At 48.6% G+C, this 19,833-nt stretch overlaps 1 protein-coding gene across 3 annotated transcripts in view; it reads right to left on the bottom strand.

Moving 5' to 3' along the window:
• Positions 1–19,833, bottom strand: part of LOC144295994 (L-gulonolactone oxidase) — a 31,959-nt gene that overhangs the window by 4,624 nt on the left and 7,502 nt on the right. For all 3 annotated transcript variants that reach the window (XM_077868750.1, XM_077868749.1, XM_077868748.1), the window contains exons 5-8: positions 17,673–17,763; positions 14,274–14,459; positions 4,573–4,680; positions 3,570–3,646 (exon numbers count right to left, since the gene is read on the bottom strand). In XM_077868750.1, coding sequence (XP_077724876.1) covers positions 3,570–3,646; positions 4,573–4,680; positions 14,274–14,459; positions 17,673–17,763 — 462 coding nt within the window. The remainder of the gene's footprint in view (positions 1–3,569; positions 3,647–4,572; positions 4,681–14,273; positions 14,460–17,672; positions 17,764–19,833) is intronic.

Here is a 19,833-nt window from a genome sequence, read left to right on the forward strand (position 1 = left end):
GTTCCTTACAAACCTCATTCTCTACAGACTCTGCTACTTCTGGATAGCCCACGTTTGCCACTTGCTCTCCTATTGATGAGCAGCTTGTTTCCAGTGTTTGGGTGGTTTTTTTTTTTTTTTTTTTGCATTCTTAATTTTGGTAAAAAAAAAATACACGACATTAAATTTACCATCTTAGCCATTTGTAAGTGTGAAGTTAGCAGTGTTAAGGATATTCACATTGCTGGGGTACGGGATCTCCAGAATCCTGCCAGGCTGGAAGTCTGTCCCCAATAAACAACTCCCCGTTCCCCTTCCCCTCCCCAACCCTGGCAGCCCCCATTCTACCTTCTGTGTCTATGACTCTGCTCTAGGGCCCCTCACAGAAGAGCAATGTACAGGATTTGCCTTTTGTTTGTTAGTTTTTATAGATTTAATTTATTTATTCATGAGCATACACAGAGAGAGGCAGAGACATAGGCAGAGGGAGGAACAGGCTCCCTGTAAGAAGCCCAATGCAGGACTCGATCCCAGGACCCTGGGATCACAATCTGAGCCGAAGGCAGATGCTCAACCACTGGGCCACCCAAGTGCTCCAGGATTTGCTTTTTTGTGACTGGCTTATTTCCCTCAACATCTTGTCCTTAAAATTCATCCATGCTGTAGCCTGTGTCAGAACATCCTTCCCTTTTAAGACCAAATACTATACCATTATAAGTAAAGACCGCATTTTGTTTATCTATTCATCCATCGGACACTTGGGTTGCCTCCACCTTTTGGCTGTTATGAATAATGCTGCTGTGAACATGGGTGTGCAAATCTCTTTAAGTCCCTGCTTTCAATCCTTTTAGATATATACCCAAAGGGGACACAGGCTCTGAGGCCGGTTGCAGGGGCCTCCCTGGTCATCCCACTCATAAGCCCAGTTCCTGCCAGCCTAGCTCCTGTGAGCTGAACTGGCTCTGATCCCGTCAGTTGTAGCTTGTGCCTCTCCTGGAGTCACCCAAGACTCCTGGTAACAAGGCTTAGTCTGGCTTCTTCCTGCCTGTGGGGAGCCTCTGGTTAGAGGGACCCTCCCCAGACGCCTGTCCCTTGTCTCATCCCTTCTGTCTCATTGTCAAAAACCCATCCCAGCTGCTCAAAGCTCATGGGGGTACAGATAAGAACAGCAGATCCGGGGACCCCTGCCCCCTTAGAGGCCATTGTGAGAGGGGAGGGAACACCTTTCATGCAGACTTGATACTGAATCCTCCAAACAACCCAATTGTTGCTAGTGGCTCTACTTTATATATGGGTAAACCACAGCCGAGAGAGGCTGAACAATTTACCCAGTCACACAGCTTGAAAATGAAGGGGTGAGGACCAGAGTCCGTGTTCTTCTGAATCCACAGCTCATGCTCCTCCTGTGGTCCCAAGCTGGTGAGTTTCCTGGGACTCAGAAAGGGTACCTGGGTGCATGCTGCAGGGGCAGGGCAGGAGAAGGATGTTGTCTGTTTCAAGGTAGATGTTCTCTGCTGTCTCAGAGGCCAACTGGCTGCGGTGGAGCTTCCACTGGCCCCTGGGAGAGGGTTATTCTAACCACAGGAGCTGAGCTCGGCCCTGGCCTTGGCTCACCCTCCAGGGACTTGTTCCCAACAGGCAGTTTGCCTTTCTGTGCTGGTCAGCTGCAGCCACCACCCTCACTCCTACAGTGGACCACGAACTCCTCAAAGACAGGCGTCAGGCTTTTCATCTGGCATTTCTTACACAGTTATCCAGGAGCCACCTCTAGGTGCCAGCCACTATTTGGGACACTAAGGACCGAGTGTGATGGGACAGACAGGGTCCTTGCCCTTGCAGGGACACCATGAGTCTTACAGTGAAGCAGCCATTTAAACCACCAAGCACAATCTGTTATTCACTTTTCATTCCCTCACTTTTGGGCACACAGCTTAGTGAGCGCTGCAGAACTGCCAGGGTTGGGGGAGCCGGGTGGATGCAGTTTCCAGAAGCAGCTAAGCCAGAGCCATGGGGGCTGAACTCAGAAGCTGTGGAGCTCCCACAGAGCGTCCACCTGGGGCCCGGAACTGGCAGCTGTGGTTTAGAGCCCAATTTATTTGGGTGCTCACTGGGCTCAAGCCCCAGAGACATACATGTAAAACTGCTGAGAGGCTGTGATGGAAGCTGGAGAGAAAGCCCCTGACAGGGCATTTTGCACCCTCACTCCCATCCACAATCTGCTGGAGCGGTGGCTCCCAGTGGGGCTTACTCATGGCTTCTTGTCCCATCCCTGCTTGGATGCAGTAAGTCCTGGCTTGTGTTCACTCTCCTAACACCTTCCAGGCAGTGAGTCACCCCAACGTGGGTCCCAAGTGGTGCCACCTGTTGCCCCCCTGCCCTGGCGAAGGCCAACTTTTTCCCAGATGCCGGGATTCAGATTCGTGTCCAGGACCACCAAGAACTTCAGCTTGTTCTGTAGGTCCTGCTGCGGTGCCACCCTTGATGGGCTTTTATGCCCTGATTTCTTAATAAGACACAGAAGTACCAAAGTAAAAGAAAAGGTGGCTAATTTTCACATTAACATTATATACATCTACACGTTAAAAGCGACAAAAATGCAAGACAACACAAACAGGGAGATGTTGCAACAAATTGCTCAAAATCTATAAATAAAACTCTACAGGACAGTAAGCAAAAAATACCCACAAATTTCACTTAAGACAAAATAAAAGCACCAGGAGCAATGGTTGAGAATGCTCACAACAGTATCATTTATAACAGAAAAAAAAATTTCGGAAACAACCCAAATATCTGAGTATGGACAAATACATCATGCATATAGTGACTAATGAGTAATTACAGCTGTGCATATCAACATGGGTAATTATCATTATCGAAGCTGGACTACCACATTTATTATTTCAGGATTTGTAAAACTAAGCTATAAATAAGAACAAGGGAATGATAAGCATAAAGTTCAGGGTGGCGATTCTTCTTGGTGACGCCTTGGAGGCTGTGATTTGGGACTTTACAAAGACCACTCCAACTGTACTCCTGTTGTTTCATTTCTTTTTTTTTTGTTTTTATTTGAATTCATCTATTGCTATTTTGGTTGTTTCATTTCTTAAGCTGGTGGTAATCACATGGGTGCTTATGACGTTATTCTGTATACTTTAAATATGTTTTTAATATTATTTTACATGTATAAAATATTTCAAAAAATTTTATAGAATGCCATCCCATGTCTTGGCTGGTGACAAAGTTACCACTCAAGGCCCCATGAAACCTTCCCCATCTCTCAGAGTTACATGTCTACTGGGCCAACACGGGGCCTGAGCATGAGCACAGATTTTAGGCTGGGAAGGCAGCAAACAGAACAATATGGGAAGATTTACATCACTAGGGGGCCAGAGAGTGGAGCCTGGCACTGGTATTTTTTAAAAAAGCTGCTTAGGTGATTTGAATGTGCAGGTAGGGTCAAAAATCCCTGCTCTAGACCCAGGAGACAGACCCATTTTCCATGCATAAAGGCCAGGGTATTATTATTCTGATGGACTGCATCCTCAACAGCATTTAGCAGATGCTGGAAGAAAGTACTCTTGCATTCCTACCTGATCCAGAGCAGGAACTCCAGTAGATAGAATCCGATGGCATAGTCCCAAAACCAGTTGGCGGAAGAGGAGGGGGGCTGGGAAAAAGAATCTGTGATCAGTGCAGGGCCAGAGCTCAGCTGCTTTCATCACTATACATGTACATATATATAACACGTATTTAAATTTTAATTAGTTAACATACAGTGCAATATTGGTTTCTGGAGTAGAATTCAGTGGCTGCTTTCTGATCTATGCGTCACCGTGTCCCCTTAGAGGGAGATGTAGTCCCAGGAGGGGCTGCATGTGTGTATGGGGGGGGTGACCCCAAAAATAGGACAATTGAAAGCCTCACTTCTTGGTGACACAGCCAATTCTCATGACTCTTTCATCTCATGTGTATTTACATACGTATTTATTTTGCACAAGACAATGTGCATCTGTCTCTCCTCCTCTGAGTCTACAAGGCAGGTGTCCAGCGACCACCATTTATGGACCCCATGCCAGTCTCTAACACACAATGAGTGTCATTGCTTTTGCCTGACTTGTCCCATGAACATTCATCCTGAGTGATGGCTTTGTGTTCTGCTGAGAAGCAGCCCATTTGCTAAGGACATGGGACAAGACCATTGGTTTCTTCACCTGTCCACTTGGGGGTGGGAAAGTTGGGGGTGGTGGAGGGTATTAGATGGTTTGAGGTATAGCCCAGGTGCCTGGTAGTTTATCTTATCCTACCATGTCCTGCCAACACTTCTGCTCCCCTGTCCCACATCTGGGCTGTGCCTTGACCTTCCTCCTACGCATCCTTACCTGTGGCCACATTGGACCTTTACTGTGCCAATTTTCCTTCCTCCTTCCACCTTCCTGCCTTTTCTGCTTCTATCCTCATGCTCAGTGATGCTCACTCTTCCTTTCCCTGTCACACCTCACTGATCATTGGGACAATGACAAATGTCAGCCATCCTGGGGACTGCAGGCTATGTGTGAGGATGGGAATAAGGTAGCTGTTGCTACCTGTTGCTACCTTATTGGTGTGGTCCTGGTAGATGACGCTGACGTTCTCACTGTGCGGGAACCAGAGGAAGCGGAAGTATTCGGATTTCTTCAGGTGGCTATCCAAGTTGTTAAGAACCTGACGTCAACAGAGAGAGAAAGGGAAAACTGGGTTGGTTGCAGGATAATGGTGAGGAAGTACTAGAATTCAAAGCTTGGGGGTGCCTCAGTTTTTCCCCATCAAGAGAAAATACTTAAAATTGTTCCAACATTGTCAAATGACATGGAACGTGGTTTGTAATATGTTGAACATTGAAATGGTTCTTTGCATGTTGCCTTCCCCGAGCAGTTCAGAGGATAGAAATGATTTCTTATTTGTCCTGACTTGAACAATTCCTAGCTATATGAGTTTAGGCAAAGCACTTAACATCCCTGTGCCTCAGGTCTATAAAATGGGACTAATAACAATACCCATGTCAGGATTGGTAAGAAGATGAAATGCACTAATGCCTAGAGAGTGCTTACAATGGTGTCATGAACACTGTACAGGTTAAGCAGCTGCTGTTGCTACCCCCACATTGTCATCATCATCATCCTTTAACCCCATAATGTCTAACACATTGTAGGTCCTTAATAAAATGAACAGAGGAATCTTGCTCTAATATGGCTCATCATTGCACTCTTGGAGATGACATCACAGAACAAATCATATCTTCCTAAAACCTGTCAAGCAGATACAGGACAAGGGTAAACAGATTGGGGGTTTGACAGAGAGCTGGGAGGTTGAGATAAAGCACCATCGGTCCTAAAGTAAATTCTGGATTTGTGTCCTGGTCTGCAGCTTACCAGCTGCATGGCCTTGGAAGAGCCATGTACCCGAGCTTTGGTTTTCTCACCAATAACATGTGGGCACTTGTGCAATGAAATGACATAATCTACATCAAAGCTTCTGAGTACAGTGGCTGTCACATGGCACGTACCCAAGGAACACTTTTGGTTCTGGGTTTGATCAATACTAACACACACACATCCAGGGTACTGGTCCTATTCCTTCCAAAGTCCCTAGCTGTGGCTTCCAGAAAGTCCTTTGAGGCCTCTGGGTAGCATCTCTCCATTTGTAGAATGAAGACACTAATCTAGCCTGCCTTCCTTCCTTCCTTCCTTCCTTCCTTCCTTCCTTCCTTCCAGGGCTGTTGTGAGGAGCAGGGGAAATCATGGATTTGAAAGCACTTTATAAGCTGTAAGGTCAACATGTGCGTACAGGAGGACAGAGTGTCAGGAAAAACAGGAGAAAAAAAAAAGCTTACTGACCAAATGCACTATGGGGAATTTAGTACCCAGCATAGACAAATGGCTGGATCCAGTCATGGGGCAATACAGTATCCAAGAGATTTGTCCAAAGAGGTTTGCTAACCAGTGCATGGTGCAGCCAGGGATATAAGGATGGGTGGGTGATTGCTGCATTCAAGTGATGTGGCTGTCATCCTAACTCTCCTCCACCCCACCCCAGCTCCAATCTGTTGGTCACCCTGTTGTATTTCTGCAAATGTCTTCCCAGTCTTCCTTCTCCTGTGACCTACTGCTGACATCCCCCTTAGTTGTCATCTATACTCTTACATTGACCTCATAATATGTCTCCTTTCTCATCATTCCAGACAACATCTACAGAGAACATCCAAAGCAAGATCAGAAATCCCCATAAGCTCTCTTTTTCCTACAAAATAGAGCCCACAAAACTTAGTTCAGCAGCTGGGACCTCTGTCCACAAACACTGTCCAATACAACAGCCGCCAGCCACAAGTGGCCATTGAGCACCCTAAAAGTGACTTATCTGAATTGAGATGTATATAATTCAAATGCTCCTCATAAAGCCATCTCCTCCCATTCAAAGTGGCTTCTACTTATATTGCATCCATCCCAGAATTATACTGTAGTTATGGAAGCATCCATCTCTGAAACTGGGCAACATTCTCTTATAGGTTAGGGACCTATCTCATCCAGCTTTGGTTCCCCCTGCTAAGCAGAAATCAGCAAAATTTTTCTGTAAAGAACCAGATAGGAAATATTTTAGGCTTGGGGGGCCATATGGTCTCTGTTGCAACTATTTAACTCTGCCATGGTATTATGGAAGCAGCCATAGATAATACATTAACAATGCACATGGTTGTGTGCCAATAACAATTTTTACAAAAATGGGCAGTAAGACATATTTTGCCTACAACCCCTTGCCTTAGAGCTGCTGGAACAATGCATTGCACAGAAAATGCTGGAGTACCCTATCATTCCTTATTTGAAGAGCTGAAGGCCTTTACTGCTGTGCTAAAGGCCCAGGAAAAGCTCAGGATGAAATCCCAGGGCTCCTGTCACTATTGCTTCCATCCTGACAGGGTGATGGTCTGTAGGACTCTTATTTGGGAAGCCTCTGGGCAGAAGTGATTTTCCCCTGGGAAAGCCAGGAACACAGCCTGGTGGATTTGCCTGGAGGATGGGGCTGGGACACTGTAAAGGAGAAACCCCCCATCTCTTCATGTTTGGCATCCCGGACCATCCCACTGCATTGCCCAGAATCCCAGTAGTAGAAGTAATGGTGCCCTTCTCAGCTTTAGTGAGAATCTAGCTTCCTACCTAGAATGGAGTGACGAGAGTCAACCCTCCATTACATTTTGTGCCTCTCTGCTGACACCAATCATTTGTTTTCCTCCCTACATTAGAGAAACAAGGTATATCTTCCCCACCCCTAGACCTCCACTAACTGGCCCCCCACATAAAATTATAAGCTTCTAGAGGCATGAACCATGCACGATCAAGCTCTAGACTCTCTGTGGCCCCTAACTTAGCACCAAGTGGTTGCTGAATGGTGGAACAATGACCCCCACCCCACTGTAAATTAAACTGTCTCCTTTAGGACCTACAAACCATCCTAACTGGAGGAGATGATCCATAGGATTATGGATTTCGTTCATCTGACTTGTGTCTTCTGGGCGCTCTACCACAACTCTTTGGGTTCCAGAGGATTCTCTTCCTTGGCACACTATTGGCATGAAGGATAGAGGGTTCTGTCCCCCCAGATTTAGACTTTGTGACACTGCTGAGTTGGCTTTTGGGAACTGGCTACCAGGGTTGTCAGTAGTAGGCTCCCAGTACCATGGCTGGGATGTTACTCAGCATCGGTGGACAGCCACCCCAGGGAGTGGCTGGCATCTGGCTGCTGATGACAAGGTCAGTGACACACTAGGATCAGTACTGCTTCCTGGGGCGCTGCAGGAGGGCTGATGCAGCAAGCAGCTGTACTCATCACATCTCATTATGGTTTGGGCGGCATAAAGGGCAAAAGGTTGAAAACAATTTCTAAAATCTTCATGCTTTCTAACTGGCTGTGATTCCATACCAACCAAACTCCAAGAGTCTGAAATGCTGAGACTTTGTGAGAAAAGCCATGAAGGCTGCCCCTTTCTTAGCACCATGAAACTGGACATCTTTCCCTGCCCTACCTCCCTGCATCTAGAAACACTGATTGAAATTTCCCTGGGGCCAAGGAATGACTGTTACCCCTCATATAGCTTTGAGCAGCATTCAGAAATCATGTTGTAATGTATTTAAGAGAATCAGTAATGGGAAGCCCAGACTTGTATCTGAGATGGACCACCACATAGCATGGGTGGGAGGAGAAGGGGAAAATCCCAGAAAGGATGGATTTTTAATAAATTGCTGATCAACTGACCTTGAGTTATCTTGTATTGAGCACTGTCATATATTTTGTGGATGCTGGGGAGCAAGAAGCCTTAGATAAAATCCCTTGCCCTCCAGAAACTAATCACTGAGCAGCAAAAAGGAGAGGGAACATTTCAAGAATTGGTGACAGTGTTCATGAGCAAAACAGAGTGACCAGCACCCTTAGCCTGTTAAGTACAGCATTGACTTAGATGCTAGGATCTATCCACAGAGCAGGTGTCAATAGGTAATATTCTCTATGAGTAAAGTCAGAGGGAGGAGGCATTAGGGGTTCCTCTCTGAGGCTATAAAGAAGAGCAGGGGCTGACAGTTCACCAACAACATCCCATGGGGACAGTGGAGCTCTTATCCCTACCACACAGGTGAGGAATCCAAGCTCAGGGAAGTGAGGAGGCTTCTCCAGACTCATACAGGGTCAGTGGAGAAACCCAGCTTCAAACCTGGGGGTCTGACTTGGAGAAATATTCCCTCTACATCGCATCCCTCATGATAGGTCTACTTGGGCTCTTTCAAAGTTCAAGGCTGGAAAATCCATGGTAGACATTTCATAAACACGTGCTAAATGGAAGGCAGGAAAGAGAAGAAAACTAAAGGAAGGACAAATAAGGGAAAAATGGTAGAGTAGCTGGCTCTTCAAACACACCTTTATGTGCAAGAAGCAACTGTCATTCTCCTTTGTCCTGTCTTCCTGTAGCTCAGGACCAGCCAACCTGGAGGGTTTGGCCATCAGGAACAAGCCCATGTCCAAAGGGGACAGGATGCTGGGGAACTGCATCCATCCTGGAGCAGCCCAGACATAGAGGCAAACACTTAGGGTAGCACAGTTTGCCAGGAACTTAAATGGCAAGAAACCAGGTGTCAGCACCAATGCATGAACAGGAGGGTGCACCGTCTTCCGGTTGGTTCTCAAAAACTTTATGCCCCCTGAAGGTTACATCCAATTATTGTTCCTTTTAGATTAGAGGGAAAATATCCCAGGTCAAGCAAGGATGAGAAATTGCTCTAATAATGATTTTCTGATCCTTCCTCCTCTTCCATGGGTTTGTTTCCTTTGAGGGGAGGAAGGTCTGTGTCGTGTGGCTTTTATATCCACTTATCTCTTCCTCCTAAGGATTCAAAGCCTCTTGAAGGTGCCCTTTAAAGGCTGCTTTGAGTGGAAAGAGCAAAAGCAAATTGAATGTTGGGCCATTTATTGCATACACCCCTTGGAATAAATCACAGGGCTGCAAATACAACCAACCCTCTGTGGCAGTCCTTGTTTATGGCCTGCGACTGTGAGGAAGGCTGTCGGCAGGGTTTGATGGAAGCTGATGATGGGCCTCTTAGAGAGCCAGGCTGGCTCTGTCGCACTGGGGGACTAGCAGCTGCGTTCACAGAAAGGGAGAGACCCACAGAGGGCTTGCTGACTCCTGTTCCATGCTGCCTCTTCTGGTGAGCTGGGATCTATGGGAGCAGTGGGAGTATTCCATTGGGCTCATGCCTCTTCTGGGGGTAGGGCCCAAGCACTTCACCAGATGCTCCAAAGAAGAGAAACAATAATGTCAGAGATGACCCTTGCCTCCAGGGTGTGGCAAGGAGGTGAGAGGAGAGCTTCACATCCAAGCGCTGCACTGACTTGTGGAATGTTGGGGCTGAGAAAGGCCTTAAGGGCCATCTACTTTGACCCTACTTTTAAAAAGGTAAAGAAACTAGGGACCCCAAATGTGAGGGCTTTGCTCATTTAGGGTAGCAGGGTACGCTATTCAAACAGGGTAGCTGCACAGCCAGACCTCAGGGGGTCCTGCCTCCCTTCCTGGAGACCTTTCATTACATCCTGTTGAGTATTTATTGTTGTGTAATTGTGTGTGTGTGTGTGTGTGTGTGTGTGTGTATATGTGGGTGTCTACTTTGTCTTTTAGGGGAAGAGATAGCAACTGCTATTTCTCATGTGTCATCACAGCCTTTCAAAATCAAGGAAGTTGGAAGCTTTGTGAAGAACATAGCAGATTGCCTAGAGTCGCTTAGAATTTTCAAGAATGTCATTTCTAAGTTAGAAGTCTCCCTGTTGAGGTAAATTGGAGGCAAAAAAATCCTTGAGCTCTGGACTGACACAGAGGCCAGCCTCTGTGTGTGTGTGTGTGTGAGTGTGTGTGTGTGTGTGTGTGTACATGCATGCATCAGTATGTTAGGGTAGCCATAGGATGGCCTGAGATCAGGCTCCACTAGAACCAGGACTTGGCTGTAATCAATCTTAGTCAATCTCAGCTGGGTCAGAGGAGGAGTAGAAAGAGGACCAGGTATCAGGAGACTCAGCTACAATATCCTACTAGGAATCTGGGAGCCAATCCTATTGGCAAAAGAAGCAATCTATTTTTTTTTTTTTAAGAAGCAATCTTTTTATCTCTGGGTCAAAACCTTCAGCTTCACAATTAATAAGTGCTGACTTATGTGAGGGGCAGGAAAACAGATTCAACAATAAAGCACATTACAGCCCCTTTCTGCTTCAAAGTGTTCTGTGCTGCCCATCTCCCTTCCCCGTTGGTGATGTTCATCCATCCCTTAACCTACCCCATGCTCTGCCGAAACCATCCTCACCAAGGCTACAGCCTCCCAATGACCAGACCAGTCAATATGCTGAATCCCCATGGCATTGGACTCTTGACCACTCTGTCCTTGCCTCTCCTCATTGGCTTCATTCCTCTCTGACCCATCCTCCTTGGTCTCCTTCGTGACACTCTTTCCATCTTCTTATACACTCCCTTGTCACTCAAACCCACTCTCTCTAGGTGGTCTTGCCTACCTCATGATCACCTAGGGGGCTGATGACCCCTCTTTTGGGCTGAATTGTAACCATCACACATTTGTATATCAAAGTGCCAATCCCCTATACCTCAGAATGAGATTATATTTGGAGACAAAGACTTTAAAGAGGTAATTAAGGTTAAATGAGGTCATTGGGTGAGCCCTAATCCAATATGACTAGTGTGCTTATAAGAAAAGATTAGGACACAGATATGCATAGACAGGAGACCATGTGAGGACATGCAAGAAGATGGCCATCTATAAGTCAAGATGAGAGTCCTCACAAGGGACCAATCCTGATCCAGTCCATGCTATTTGTTACTGCAGCCCGAGCAGACTAATACAACCCCTCAATCTGTATTTCCAGCCTCTGCCTCCTGCCTAAGTTCCAAATCTGCAAAGCCAGCTGCCCTCCAATACCTCCACTTGAGGCACCTCAAATCTGAGTTCCCAAACTTATTATCTCACTCCCCACACCTGCTGTGCCCCCTGGATTCTCCACCTCTGCGGTAGCACCATTTCTGCCTCCCGCCTCCTAGTCCCTCACCCCACACTCAGCTGTCAGGTCCTATTGGTTCTGCATTTAAATATCTCTTACACTTGTGCCGTAAAAAAAGTGGACTTGGCTATGTATTTCAGCCCCTTGGATACCTCTCCAGACTATGCCCACTCAACCTCATTCCCTTCCAAATCTCCCTCCCAGAACTGACTTTGGTCAAAGCTCTCTGCCAAGGCTCCCTTTGGACTTGACAGTTGTTATGAACTATTTCTTTAGCTCCTGACCAGACCATCTGCATTGGCTGCCATCTTCAGTGTCAAGCCCTGGAGCAGGCTGGCTAGTCTGTTGGTCCTGGAGCCCCAGCTTCAAGACTACATGCCTTCGTTGGCCACATCAGCATATATGATTTAATCTCAGAGTGGAACCGAGATGATCTATCCTTATAACCTCCTCCTGCACACATTTCTGTAATTCTCTTTCTGTTAAAAATCCTTTGGCTGAAGAAGACTGAAATGCTTGGCTCAGAAGCATCAGAGATGAGGGAAGTTGGAGGATCTGTTATCTTCTCTGCAGCCAGTCCAGAGACAAGACAGCCTGGAGGGTACAGAGGATGGATGGTGGTAGCTGCCAAGGAGGAGAGAAGTAGTCTGTCCCTGGATCTGTTGAGAAGAAAGGCTTCCCACTGAAGCCTGAGAAGAGTGCATGGGTGGCATCTCAGTGGGGGTCCCTGCCACACCTTGCTGAATGACCAGGATGGAGTAGTCATCCCTCTAAGAAGTACAGAAGGATAAGTCTGAGAATACTAGAGGCATGACGGCTACAGAAAAAAAATCAATCTTTGCAGTGGATGCTCAGAATGCTATTCGATGGCCTTAGGAGTTAGCCCTAGAGTTATATAAGTCTCAAATGCTGACCCCAAAGCAGGCCTCAAAATCAACATGCCTGATGATGGACAGAATGTAGGATGCTTTCTGAACCCTACTAGGAGTGAACAAAGCATCTAGATCCTCCCTCTAGCACTGGTCTAGAAGGTTGTAGCTGGTTGAGGCAGGCCTAGGTGGTCCCAAAGATCTCAGAGTCTGGGCTGGTTCTAAGCAGAGTCATGTGGGACTCTGGCCAGACCCTTATGGAACTCCTTAGCCACACCTTTTCCCTGCCAAACAATTCCACGAAATGTCATTGTCCCAAACTCATCCTACTTTCCTGGGCCAAGGCATCAGGCAGTTCACTTCTCAATTATCAACCCATCAGACTCAGTTTTTGTGCTCCAGGGATCCATGCTATATCCCCCAGAGCTGTGTGGAATCACTTTCTTGCCACCAACTGGGAGTTCTGGGGATAAATTTCCACCCGACACCATGCTCTGAGTAGGGGGCCCTTTGGATTCAAGGCCTTTGCCTTGTGACTTCATTGCATTAAAAACTCTAAGGATGGGATCCCTGGGTGGCGCAGCGGTTTGGCGCCTGCCTTTGGCCCAGGGCACGATTCTGGAGACCCGGGATCGAATCCCACATCAGGCTCCCAGTGCATGGAGCCTGCTTCTCCCTCTGCCTATGTCTCTGACTCTCTCTCTCTCTCTCTCTGTGACTATCATAAATAAATAAAAATTAAAAAAAATTAAAAAAAAAAAAACTCTAAGGATTTTAGACCTGGTTCTAAATAACAATATTTTCCTTTTATCACTGACTAGGTGCCATTGGGGGCAAATTTTAATACTGAACTAGACAATTGATATGTTTAATTTATCTGATTTAATCCTCAGATTCAATCCTTTAAGGTAGATATTATTAACTCTCTTTTTGGATGAGAAAACTAGGGTTTAATTAACAGGGTCAAACAATGGGCTCAAGGTCATAGCTTAGAAGTAGTAGAGAAGGCCAGGCCAATCTGATCACCAATCCCAACTTAACCATGTTGGGTCAGTAGTGTTTATATCACTGACTATTCTAACTGTGCAGAGGGTCTACTCATGTTGAAGGATAAGGTGACCACAGAGGAACTCAAAGACCAAGGAACTTGGAACCGTAGATTTGAGTCCCATAGCATAGTGATTACCAGGCATAAATCCTGCCTTCCAGGCATTTCAGGAGGGCTGCATGTTACCCATCCATCCATGCATCCATCTGTGCATCTGATTATCCATCCGCCCACGCATCTATCTGTGCATCCATCCATCTACCCACTCATCCATTCAACCAGCCAGCCAACCAACATGCTTTTTTCATTCATTCCCAAAACATTGCTACCAATCAGAAGTCATCCTTTCTGCCCTCCATCATCTAGGTCCACATCCCTTGCATGAGACCTTGGGCAGCCAGCCAGACTGAGTTAGCCTACCCACTTGGCTGTGAAGAAGCCATTATAAAGGGAATTCTGGGCACATTCTATGGCTCAGTGCAGTTGAGAGTTAATGCCTTCCCAGGAGCAGTCAGCTCGTGCCAGCACCATATCTCCCCGGACAAGTCTCTACCTACTACCATCCCTCTTTGCCCATACCTCTGCCAACCCCTTGCAGTTCCTCTGAGCTTCACTGCCCTGCTCAGAAAGGGACCTGGCCACAGTATCCTTGGGCCAAGGAAGGAAGTGCTAGAGAGGTCAGCCCACTCCCCTATTCGGGGAGCCTGAAGAGCCACCAGGGGCCATCAGTAGAGCATGGTCTACTTGTCACTATCCTGCATTTGTCTTCTGAAGTTGAGTGGTGGTGAGCAAGAAACCAGTACCTCTTCCAGGGTCGAGGGGAAGGAGATCTCCTGCAGGTGGAACTGGGGCACACACTGCAGAGTGACGGTGAGGACCACTCCAAGGCAGCCCAGGTGCACCCGCGCGGCCTGGAACACGTCTGCGTTGCTAGACTCAGAGCACTCAAGAATGGTCCCATCAGCCGTCAGCAGGGTCAGTGCCACCACCTAGTAGTGGGAGAAGAGTCACACTTCAGAACCCTGGTGGGCATGTCCTGTAGACTCCAGGTGAGGCCCTCCCTGCCCTGTTTGTCTTTGGAAGTGAGGCCAGGTAGCACCTATGCCCTGGCCACAGGGCAACGGGGAAAGGAAGGCTCCATCTGGGCAGCATCAGCCCTCAGCAGTGAGGGGGCCATCCCTTACAAGCAGTCCATGGGATCCCAGAGGCTAGTCCTCCCACCACTATCTTGCTCATTAGTTGACTTCACTGTCAGGATGCAGCGAGGCTCCCCTCTGCCCAGAGGACACTGAAGATGAGACAGGGCTCCAAAGAGCTGTGGGTGTTGCTTAAAGTTATCTTTCGAAGGTGAAGGGAAGATGTGCGTGCATCTGAGCTAGGGCTGTCCCCACCGTCCCAGCACAGCCCAGGGGCCGGGGTCCCCTGCAGACTCTCCCTGCTGGCTGCTCCTCTTGGGAGCAAGCTAAGTCCATGCTTTCTTTTAGAGACGCACTTGTCTCAGGAACTAGATTCTCCTGCTTGGCCACACCTAATTAGAAACCTGGATTTCTGTAAGAGGTGGGACACTCAGCTGGAAACAGACGATTAACTCTAGTCTCTTACCCTTGGCCCCCATTTCCAGAGGAATCCTCTTTTATCGCCCGTTTAAGTACTTCTCCACACTCCACTACCTGCTAATTCGGATAGAAATTGCTTTTGACATGTGTAGTTGGAGGCTGGGTGCTCGGGGTGAGAGAACAGAGAAAGCTGAACTAATTCTGATTAACAGTGACCAAGACCAGACGGGAGAAATTGGCAGAAATGGGGCACGATGGCCATCTGTAGGAGTGAGGACATCGGAATGATTTTTATTAAAAACCAGATTTTGTCTAAGATCCAGGGCTGTGAGTGAGAATTGGCCGGTGAAATCCCTCAGCAGGATCCAGCAACAAATAAAGGTAGGCACTGCTTTACTAGCTGTGTGACCGTGGGCATGTTATCCAACCTCTCTGTTTTCCCATCTGTAAAACGAGGACAATAACTATCTCAGAGACAGTGTGTGAAGTATCCAGCTAAGGGTCTGGTGTACAGTGGGCACCGAAGATGTCAACTGCCCCTTCCTTGCTCCCTGCCATTGGCATAATATCTAAAATAAAACAGTGGGGCTTTCCCACTCCTTTCCAGGGGCTCAGCTGAGCTTCCTAAGAAAAGGGGTCAGTAAATCTCATGCATAGTTTGATTTGTGGCCACTCAGAATTATTCCACACTCTGCTGAACATTTTTCAGAAACACCCGTCAGCCCTGGAAAGTCTCTCAGGACTGTGGCCTAATCTTGGGGGGTGGCTGTTGTGTTACCCGTCACTCCCAGTTATCACTGGGCTCCTTGGGCAGTGAACCCAGCTTTGAGGGGGTCATGGAGCGTCCACAGAGGGCTCTGAGTAGCTGGGAACCGGGTCCCACAAAACCCAGCGTGCTTTGCAGCCACAGTTCTTACCTGTGGAAGCGGTTGAGCATGATTAGCATGGGTGCCCTAGGATGGTATCCCCCCCTTTTTTTTTGGTATCCCCTTTCCTGGCTCACTCCCTGCCCTCGGGTTGCCCCTTGCCTGCCTGGAGAATTCTGTGGGGTTTTCGCGATAGAAAGAGGGAGGGGAGAAGGATGAGAAACCAGAGGCCGTGCACCATGCTGATGAGAAAGCAAAGTGAAGTTTTAAGGACAAGGGGAATTAGGTTTCCCTCTTGGTGGTCGAGAAAACAAAACAAAACAAACAAACAAAAAAAGTCTCTTAGAAATTGCTTTTGGGCCATTTTCTTTTGATCTCAGAGCTGCTCTGAGACTGGAGCACAGGGGACCCAGTCCCCAGAAGTCACATTCAGACAATGCTTGCTGGGGTGTCTGTCCACCTCAGGAGACAGCCATACAGCTGGGTAGACTGGGGGACACTCAAGTGATCCGTGTGATCCCATCCTCAGCAATCCTGAAATTTCATTTACAGCATAGGCTGCAAGCTCCTGTTTTTTTTTAATTTTTTTAATTTTTTTAATTTTTAATTTTTAATTTTTATTTTTGCAAGCTCCTGTCTTACATGCAAAACCCATCACGAGTGTTTATTGAGCACTAACTGTCCGCTCTTCTAACACCCCAGATGCATTGCTGTTCTGACCATCCCCATTTTCCAGGTGAGCAAACTGAGGTAGCCAGAGGTAGAGACTTGGCCCAGGTCACACAGACAATACTGCTAGAGCCGGGATGCAAAACCCAAGCCCCAGTGCTTAGCTCCAGTGGCCAGAGGCCCCACGGCCCAGAGTACAGATGAGGCCCTGCAGGTGAGGACACGAGGTGAGCTGTGCAGTGCCCCCCACGCACAGGGATCTCTTCCGTCCCTGCCGCCGAGCGGCCAGCCTCCCCATGTGCAGGCCAGCACCCCGCTTCATGCAGCACAGCCAGGCCTGTTAGGAAGCCCCTCCAGATATTGAAAGGTAAAAAGAGGTGTACCCTCCGAAGGACGGCTCCTGACACAGAAATCATGAACTGTCCTTGGCTCGGCCACGTATTTAACATTTATTATCTCAATTTACTCCTCCTGGGTTGAGGATTATTCTCTCCAAGTTACAGATGAAAACAGGGAGGTCCTGAGGAGCTAAATAGCCTGCCTACTGGCGCATGCCTCGTACATGCCAGGTCTTGAACCCAGATCTGAGTCCAGAATCTGTGTTCATAACCAGTTCCCCAAAACGGACTCTCATAAAATTTAAGAAATGCTTTTCAGTGTTATGGTCAGGTGCAGATGGACGCCCTCCCAGGCCCCGGCTCCTGTCCTGGCTCCTCCCCTACTTGCTAACCCGGAAAGACCTCCTGTCCTGCACTGTCCGGCTCCTGGCTCAGAACTTTTAATGGGGATAGAAAGTCTTGGCCTGCTTGCCCTTTTCCACAGGGTGGCCAGGAGGCTCCTGGGAGGCAGGGATGCCTCAACATGCACAATGGCTCCTTCTCACTTGTGTCTGTTGGAGATGAATGAGGTTTAGTGGAGATAATGTGTCTGGAGGGCACCTGCCAAGTGTCTGTCGGAGAGGGGCCTGGGGTGCCTTTGAGGCCTGTGTGGAGCTGAGCCGACACTGCCCACGGAGCCCCTGATTTCCCAGGAGCTTCCGTGAAGAGGTGTCCATCCCAACCCCCCCACTCCGGCCAGTCAGTGGAGCGGCGAAGGGGGTGCCGAAACTCACCTGGGTGGCCAGGATGCCGTGTTTGATCCCTGTGTTATGGGTTCCGGACCCGATGACGCCCCCCGCAGTCACGTCTGACACAGCTCCCAGGCTGGGCTCAACAGGAGGGAGGGAGAGGAACACAGGGACCCGTTAGGCTTCCCTGGGACCATACCCCGCACCCCCTGCAGTTGCAGTACGAAGCCCCTCGGAGCAGAATAGTAGATTCATCTCTTGCCCAGGTTCTGGCCCCGAATGTACCACGACTTAGCTTGTCTGACTTGGTGGCCCTTCCCTTCTCTGAGCCTCAGCCTCCCCATCTCGGTGGCCTGTCGGTAAGCAGGTAGGGGGCATGGTTCGAGTCTGAGGGGGGCTGCCTGCTGACTTTGGGGTTTCTGCAGCATAGAACATGCCTTTCCTTTGCCCTCCACCCGCCAACAATGCCTTCTCCACCAACCAAACGCCCAAATGCTCCTGCTAACACCTCTCTCAACGCAGCCTGTCAAGGCCCACAAAGTCCCTGAGGGAGTGACCTGGTTCAAACGGCTCACACAGCTGTCCCAGGAAGGTACGAGAAGGCTGGAGCTTCCCTGAGCTGTCAGCAAAGGGGGAGGCGGCTGTGTCATCCCCGTGCTCAGAAACGGTCAGGGGCTCCTCAGGGCCCCCAGGATAAGCCCACATCTCTCAGCCCAGAGTCCTGGGCCCTGGGAGGAATGCTAACAGCACTGCGTGCGCACAGGAGGGCCAGGGTCCTGAAGGGGAGCCTTGGAGACCTGTGCTCTGGGGCAGGAGTTAGAGACGTGTGCCCGGATCTCAGGGTCAAGGGAGAGGGTGTTCAGAAGTCTTACTTCTTAGGATCATCCTCTGAGACATCTCAGGCCTGGCTTAAAGGAGAAGGAAACGGATGTTTACTCAAGGCCTCCCCGGTGCCAAGGGGTGGGAGCATTATGTGCTGCCCAATATCTTCACAATAGTTCAGCCCACATGAGAGGTGGGCTCAGCAGGTGAGGCGGTGTGCCCACCACCTCGCAGCCCCTGGCTCCCAGCACAGAGCAAGGACCCCTGCGGCAGGCGGGGCCTGGCTCCCAAAGTCGCTGCAGGAGCCCCGTGGTTAAGACAGTGATTAGAAAGTCTAGCTTCAGGGGCCCTGGGTGGCTCGGTGGTTGAGCATCCGCCTTTGGCTCAGGTCGTGATCCCAGGGTTTGGGGATAGAGTCTTGCGTCAGGCTCCCCACACGGAGCCTGCTTCTCCCTCTGCCTCTGTCTCTGCCTCTCTCTGTGTCTCTCATGAATAAATAAAGTCTTAAGAAAGAAAGAAAGAAAGAAAGAAAGAAAGAAAGAAAGAAAGAAAAGAAAGAAAGAAAGAAAGAAAAGAAAAGAAAAAAAGAAAGAAAGAAAGAAAGAAAGAAAGAAAGAAAGTCAGTCTAGCCTCAGACCTTCCTAGGGAGGTGGTGAGACCCGGAGGCTGTCCTGGCAAGAGGAAGAGGATGAAAAAACCCAAGCCTCTCCAGCCTCCCCTTACTCGCCCCCACTACTGCCTTTGTGTCTAGTCTTGTCTCTTTGTCCACATTTGCTGGGTTACTTGGGAAAATACCAGGATGGTTTTTTTTTTTTTTGAAAAATAAAGACTATTTATTTATTTGAGAGAAGGGGAGAGAGAGAGAGAGAGAGCACGAGTTAGGGGAGCGGTGGAGGGAGAAGCAGACTCCCCACTGAGCTTGGAGCCCAACAACGCGGGGCTCAATCCCAGGTCCCTGGCATCATGTCCTGAGCTGAAGGCAGACACCTGACCGACTGACCCACCCAGGTGCCCCGAAAATACCAGAATGTTAAGAGGATCATGGAATCCTGCCCTAGGGAAATCCTCCAGCATGTGGAAAGGCGTATAGCACGGAGCTGTTCATCACGGCATGACGTAGGAATAGTGGAAACCTGGGAAGGAGCTCAGTGCCCACAGAGGGGGTGGTTAATGGGATTGCAGGGTGTCTCCTCGTCTCCAGGAACTTTACCAGGCCACTACAGGAAACAGGCTTGCCAGCACCTCGTGAAAAGGAATAAACTGGATTAAAGCGAGGCCCTGGGGGAGAAGGGTCAAGGAAGGGAGGCTTAGCCTGGGCCCTGAGAGGCCGGAGACAGCCCGCCCAGGGGAAAGGTCACCTCTGGAACCTGTAAGGTAAGCGCGA

Source organism: Canis aureus, chromosome 24, assembly GCF_053574225.1.
Source record: "Canis aureus isolate CA01 chromosome 24, VMU_Caureus_v.1.0, whole genome shotgun sequence".
NCBI classification, from domain to species: Eukaryota; Metazoa; Chordata; class Mammalia; order Carnivora; family Canidae; genus Canis; species Canis aureus.